This window comes from Ovis aries, chromosome 10, assembly GCF_016772045.2.
Source record: "Ovis aries strain OAR_USU_Benz2616 breed Rambouillet chromosome 10, ARS-UI_Ramb_v3.0, whole genome shotgun sequence".
Classification (NCBI taxonomy): Eukaryota; Metazoa; Chordata; class Mammalia; order Artiodactyla; family Bovidae; genus Ovis; species Ovis aries.
In genome coordinates, this window is record NC_056063.1 from 746,675 (window position 1) to 753,314 (window position 6,640).

A 6,640-nucleotide genomic window follows, 5' to 3' on the forward strand; every position below is an offset into this window, starting at 1 on the left:
GTTCGGATATAAATGCATACTTATTCTCCATTCGGATGTGAATGTATACTTATTTACTCCCTATGCTCTATTCGGATATAAATGCAGAGTTATTTATTTATTTCAACCTGTGGACTTGGGTCCTGACTGGTGCTGCGAGGAGAGAGGCCGGGGACACGCGCCTGGAGCCGGACCAGGTGGAGCCTAGCCGCGGTTTTCCGAGGCAAGTCCCAGCTCCGGCTCCTCAGGCCGGGTCTGGACGTGCCCACGTCCGGAGCAGGAAATCACAACCGTGCCCCAGAGCCCGCACGCCTTTCTGGCCTCCAGGAGCTGCTGTCCTTGATTGACAAGCCGGGGACTATTGGCTGAAGTTCCCCCCGCGATTTGCATGCCCAGAGAGGGAGTGTCCTCTGCCGCCCTCCTGCGCCGCCGCGCAGCCCGCAGCCTCCCGGGGAATGCGAGGCGGCGGGGATGCGTGCGGCTTGCGGGCCGGGGCTGTGAGCTGGAGTCGGGCGACCTGGCGCCCGCGCCCGGATATGGGGAGTCTCAGTCGTCCTAGCAGCAGTGCCAGCCACGGAAACCTGCCGGTAAGGGTTGAGGTCCGGGAGTACCGCGGCCCTGACAGGGTGCAGCACCGCGGTGGGGTTCCTACTCCTTCATGTTTTTCAAACCTTTTTACCTTATTCCAAACTTCACGGGAAGGTTGAGGGGAGAGAAAGGGAGTTTGGGATAATGTCTCTTCATTTTAGCAAGGAATAGGCAAGTCCTTGGATAATGAGAAGTTTCTGTAGCACGAATGGAAGGAGACGAGGTGAAAGGGGTTAGGGTGTGCTCATATGGCTTTAAGATAGAGGGGTTTCTGCGGCCGGCATCTGGCTTTGACTGTCTACTGCAACTGACGAATTGTTTTTGCGTTTCATTTTCCCCGTTTGCTACTCTTTCCTTAGGGAGGGGGATTAGTGAGAGCTTATCATGGGGTGGAAATCCAGATCTTTTCGATTTGATTTTAGGTACGTGTTAAAACGAAGATCAATTCTTCAGACCTAAAGCGTTTATTTAATAGAGAAGGGAGCCCGAGGGGCTAGAGTTTCTATGTTTTTATTGCTGCTGTTGTTGTTATCGGTCTCATAGCAAGGAATGCAAGACATTTCGCGTTCCTGGGACCTTAGCTGTAGAAATATTTCAGTGGGAAAAAATAAAGAGCCCACTTCTCGGTCCCCTCCACTACCAGCCCCCTCTCTCCCTGTGACCTACCCTGCCGCGCGGTGCAGTCCCTCCACCGTACTTCCCGGGGTGCGTGATAGTTTGGGATTCTGAACGTTTACTGAGTGAGCGTGATGGGGAACCGGGCGAGAGCCGGGGTGGGGGTGCGGTGCAGAAAGTAAACAGAAAATAAGTTTTGGAGACAGCGTTGCCGCGCAGATCTCTCCCTTGCAGCAAGTTTCCTCTTAACCCTGTTTTGACTGGAGCCTTTGCCTTTGAGAGTGGGGATGGAGCCGGAAGGAGCACGCGTTCTGACTCCAGGTTTTGTGATTCTGCGTGTTTGTAACAAGCCTTCTCTCCCCCCCCCCCCCCCCCCCCCCTCTTCCGCCCCATTCAGCATCTGCTTCTGTTTTTCCTCTTCGTGAGACCGTTCAACTGTCTGGCGAGTTACAGCCGGGCCACGGAGATTCTGTACAGCCTGAACGAGGGGCTACCGGCGGGGGTGCTCATCGGCAGCCTGGCGGAGGACCTGCGGCTGCTGCCCAGCGCCGGGGGGCAGGACCTGCAGTCTCAGTCGCCTCAGCACAGCGTCGCCGAGAGGAACCCTCCTCTCTCCTTCAGCCTGGCCTCCCAGGGGCTGAGTGGCCAGTACGTGACCCTCGACAACCGCTCCGGGGAGCTACACACTTCTGCCCAGGAGATCGACCGGGAGGCCTTGTGTCTTGAAGGAGGCAGAGGGACTGCCTGGGGGGGCAGCATTTCCATCTCCTCTTCGCCTTCGGCTGACTCTTGTCTCTTGCTTCTGGATGTCCTAGTCCTGCCTCAGGAATACTTTAGGTTTGTGAAGGTAAAAATCGCTATCCGGGACATCAATGACAATGCCCCGCGGTTTCCTATTTCCCAAATATCAGTTTGGGTCCCAGAAAATGCACCTGTAAACACCCGGCTGGCCATAGAGCATCCTGCCGTGGACCCAGATATGGGCACTAATGGTGTTCAGACCTACCGCTTGCTGGACTACCATCGTATGTTCACCCTGGACGTGGAGGAGAATGAGAATGGGGAGCGCACCCCCTACCTAATTGTCATGGGACTGTTGGACAGAGAGACCCAGGACCAGTATGTGAGCATCATCATAGCTGAGGATGGTGGGTCTCCACCACTGATAGGCAGTGCCACCCTCACCATTGGCATAAGTGACATTAATGACAATTGCCCACTCTTCACAGACTCACAAATCAACATCACCGTGTACGGGAATGCTACTGTGGGCACACCAATTGCAGCTGTTCAGGCTGTGGACAGAGACTTGGGAAACAATGCTCAGATCACCTACTCTTACAGTCAGAAAGTTCCACAAGCATCCAAGGATTTATTCCATTTGAATGAAAACACCGGGGTCATTAAACTTTTCAGTAAGATTGGAGGAAGTGTTCTGCAAACACACAAGCTCACCATCCTTGCTAATGGACCAGGCTGCATCCCTGCTGTGATCACTGCCCTGGTGACTATTATCAGAGTCATTTTCAGGCCACCTGAAATCGTCCCTCGTTATATAGCGAATGAGATAGATGGTATTATTTACCTGAAAGAATTGGAACCTATTAACACTCCAATTGCATTCTTTACCATAAGAGATCCAGAAGGTAAATACAAGGTAAGCTGCTATCTGGAAGGTGAAGGACCATTTAGATTATTGCCCTACAAACCATATAGTAATGAGTATCTTCTAGAAACGACAAAACCTATGGATTATGAGCTACAGCAATTCTATGAAATAGCCATAGTAGCTTGGAACTCTGAGGGATTTCAAGTTAAAAAAATGATTAAAGTGCAACTTTTAGATGACAATGATAATGCTCCTGTTTTCCTTCAACCCTTGGTAGAACTAACCATTGAAGAAAATAATGCACCCAATGCCTTTTTGACTAAGCTAGATGCTACAGATGCTGACAGTGGAGAGAGGGGCCAAGTTTCATATTTTCTGGGACCTGATGCTCCATCATATTTTTCCTTAGACAGTGTCACAGGAATTCTGACAGTTTCTACTCAGCTGGATCGAGAGGAGAAAGAAACGTATAGGTACACAGTCAGAGCTGTTGACTCTGGGAAGCCACCCCAAGAATCAGTAGCTACTGTTATTATCACAGTGTTGGATAAAAATGACAACAGCCCTAGGTTCATCAACAAGGACTTCAGCTTCTTTGTGCCAGAAAATTTTCCAGGATATGGTGAAATTGGAGTGATTAGTGTCACAGACGCCGATACTGGGCAAAACGGATGGTTTGCTCTCTCTGTGGTGAACCAGAGTGATATTTTTGTCATAGACACTGGAAAGGGCCTGCTGAGAGCTAAAGTCTCTTTGGACAGAGAGCAGCAAAGCTCCTACACTTTGTGGGTTGAAGCCGTCGATGGGGGTATGCCTCCCCTCTCCTCTACTGCAAAAATCACAATTCTCCTTCTAGATATTAACGACAACCCGCCTCTCGTTTTATTTCCTCAGTCTAACATGTCTTACTTGTTGGTGTTGCCTTCTACTCTCCCTGGCTCACTAGTTACAGAGGTCTATGCAGTTGACAAAGACACAGGCATGAATGCTGTCATAGCCTATAGCATCATAGGGAGAAGAGGGCCTAGGCCTGAATCCTTTAGAATTGACCCTAAAACTGGCAACATTACTTTGGAGGAGGCATTGTTGCAGACAGATTATGGGCTCCATCGTTTATTGGTGAAAGTGAGTGATCATGGTTATCCAGAACCTCTCCATTCCACAGTCATGGTGAATCTATTTGTCAATGACACTGTCAGTAATGAGAGCTACATTGAGAATCTTTTAAGAAAGGAACCAGAAATTAGCATAGAAGAGAAAGAACCACAGATTTCAATAGAACCAACTCAAAGGAAAGGTGAATCCGTGTCCTGTATGCCCACATTAGTAGCTCTATCTGTAATAAGCTTGAGTTCTATCACATTCTTAACAGGGATGGGCATATATATCTGTTTAAGGAGAGAAAAGAAACACCATAGGGAGGATGAAAATTTGGAAGTACAAACTCCATTAAAAGGAAAAATTGACTTGCATATGAGAGAGAGGAAACCAATAGATATTTCTAATATTTGATTTTTTTTTTTCCTGTGGAATAGTAGAGATGTTTCAACTGATTTTGGGGATTTCTCACCACCAAAACAAGAATGTGGATGGCAGTTCAAATAAAGGACATCTAATTTATAACTTGTACTATATTGTAAATAGCTGTTTACAGGTTTTTAAATTCAAAATCAGAAGTTATAATATGTGTACAGAAATTTTTAAATGAAATTGTTACTAACAGTTATGGAACTGTTATTTAGAAAATCTTGGACATGATTAGCAGCTTTCATACACCAAGCAGATGATTGTTAAAACCTAGGAGTAAGGTAAGAAAATGTGCGTTGCATTTTTTGTCTAAAAAGTCCTTTAACCACAAGAGGGCTTCGACTACTCCTTTGCAGGGAACTGTTTTAAGGTATTGTACATGACAGTTGTACATGAAATTAATGAAAGAGTCTATTTTAAATATATTGTTTTTAACATTAAACAAAGATGAGATTAAATGGGACTTCACCCTACTTAAATATGTGATTAAAAATAAAATAAATGCATTTGTAAACAGTATGTTCATTACCTCACAAATGCATCTTGTATAATTTGAAAGAGAAGGTATCTTTAATTTGAAAAAGAAGGCATCTGTGAAGAAGCACAGTTCTTTTTTAGCAAGGATAAATATTTTGCCATGTGTTAAAGATCTGATGTGCTGAAGAATAATTCACTTTCTGTGTACTCTTGTGGCTTTCTATTTGCTTTACCACTGCATTTACTGTTAACACAGGAAATTCTTTCTTAAAGAGAATGTAACTAGAAGTTATGTCCAAGAAAATCAACCAGAAGCAAAGATATGTTTCAATCCTTAGTTGTTTAATAGGTGTTTATGACATTTTGATGCTTTCACAACTCATCAGTAGTACTTTATATTTGGGCTTTGTATTAGATCTTATATACTTAAATTCAGGTGTTACATAAAAAAAAAAAATCTTATTAAAATTATTCTAGAAGCTGGTGGACACTATCTGTTGTTTTAGCAGGACCTTTTCTATGAGAGTTCTCCTTATCTTTTTGTTGTTGTTTAGGTTTGTTGGCTACCATTTCTGGCTTCCTTTCTTTGGCTTTGGATTAGTTCCAAGAGTTTATTTGTAAGCCCAGCAGCAGACCTCTTTGATAATTTAGCTTTTACTAAATGCTTTGCAGTGAAGCAAGCTGGTTTATCAGTGATTGATCACCCTCACTTCATTGTGTGAACTGGAAATTTTATTTTATATGAGAGCTATAGCAAAATTATCTGTGTAAACAATGAATTTGTTAGCTTAAACTGGATCATTCTACTTTTTGGCATCATGTGTTTGTACTGTACCAAAAGTGTTTATATGTCTGCAAATTAAAGGTATATATTTTCATAATTTTCTCATTTTTACTGTTTTATATACATGGGTTTGTTGTTTTACTGAAGTGCCCGTTAATGGCATTCATCTGCTTTTAAAGATCAATGTGAGTAAATTGTAAATATTATGTTATGCTAAAGTTTACATTATACTAATTTATTACTTAAATAAACATTGGGTAAATTATTAAACATATGTGTAATTATAGACATATATATGTGTGTTTGTGTGTGTGTGTGTTTGTATCATAGACAAAGAAGATGGTTATGTACTTGATAGTTCATATGAAAATTTATAGCCATGCATGTGTGCATGCATATTTATTTACTATGGCTTAGAAACAATTATAAACACTCATTTTAATTGCAAACCCTCTATTGACTCTGTTATAAACTTCAAATTTAAAATAAAAACACGTTGCAAAAAAATAATTGAATACAAAAACTTAAGATCTTTTGAATATGTATTAACTCATTTTCTTATTTTTAATTTGACAATTAAATAAGTAAGATAACAAGATATGAAACAGTAGTGCTTGCTGCAAAAGGGAAATATACTTTTATTAGAAATTCCTTTTGTTTGAGAGCCACCTGAGCTAAGAAACTAAGATCATTTACCTCCCCAAACTTTTCATTCATAATTGATATAGCCCTCCAAACTTCATTTGTAATTAATATAGGGTAAAGGAGGAAACCATTCTCCACCAGTTATTTTTATATCTATTTCTCTTTTTTATATGAAGGAACTACATGTGAAACAAGTAGCACCATTAAAAGAAAAAAAAAAAAGTCCTCCACAATTGCAATGATTGAATTATCAGTATAAATTACAAAATACTTTATTCACTTCTGAATTTGAAGAGGTTCATGTGTTTGAGGATATGGATTTCATCTCTAGCATTAAAAAATGCCTTTAACATTAATAAAAGAACATGTTTCGATAACTCCTTGTGCCAGGATTTCCTTTACAAAAATATCTCATT

General features: G+C 42.4%; 1 protein-coding gene across 1 annotated transcript; it reads left to right on the forward strand.

Moving 5' to 3' along the window:
- The first annotated feature begins 429 nt into the window (after positions 1-429).
- Positions 430-5,849, forward strand: PCDH20 (protocadherin 20). The gene is made up of 2 exons (XM_027973504.3): positions 430-566; positions 1,580-5,849. Exons 1-2 carry the CDS (start codon positions 435-437, stop codon positions 4,301-4,303), a joined length of 2,856 nt encoding a protein of 951 aa, XP_027829305.2. The 5' UTR covers positions 430-434; the 3' UTR covers positions 4,304-5,849.
- Positions 5,850-6,640: the final 791 nt, after the last annotated feature.

Bases quoted from the DNA above. Each gene is read 5' to 3' on its own strand.
- PCDH20 (XM_027973504.3), top strand. From the start codon at position 435: ATGCGAGGCGGCGGGGATGCGTGCGGCTTGCGGGCCGGGGCTGTGAGC. The intron at 567-1,579 runs GTAAGGGTTGAG...CGCCCCATTCAG, and splicing joins CCAGCCACGGAAACCTGCCG to CATCTGCTTCTGTTTTTCCT.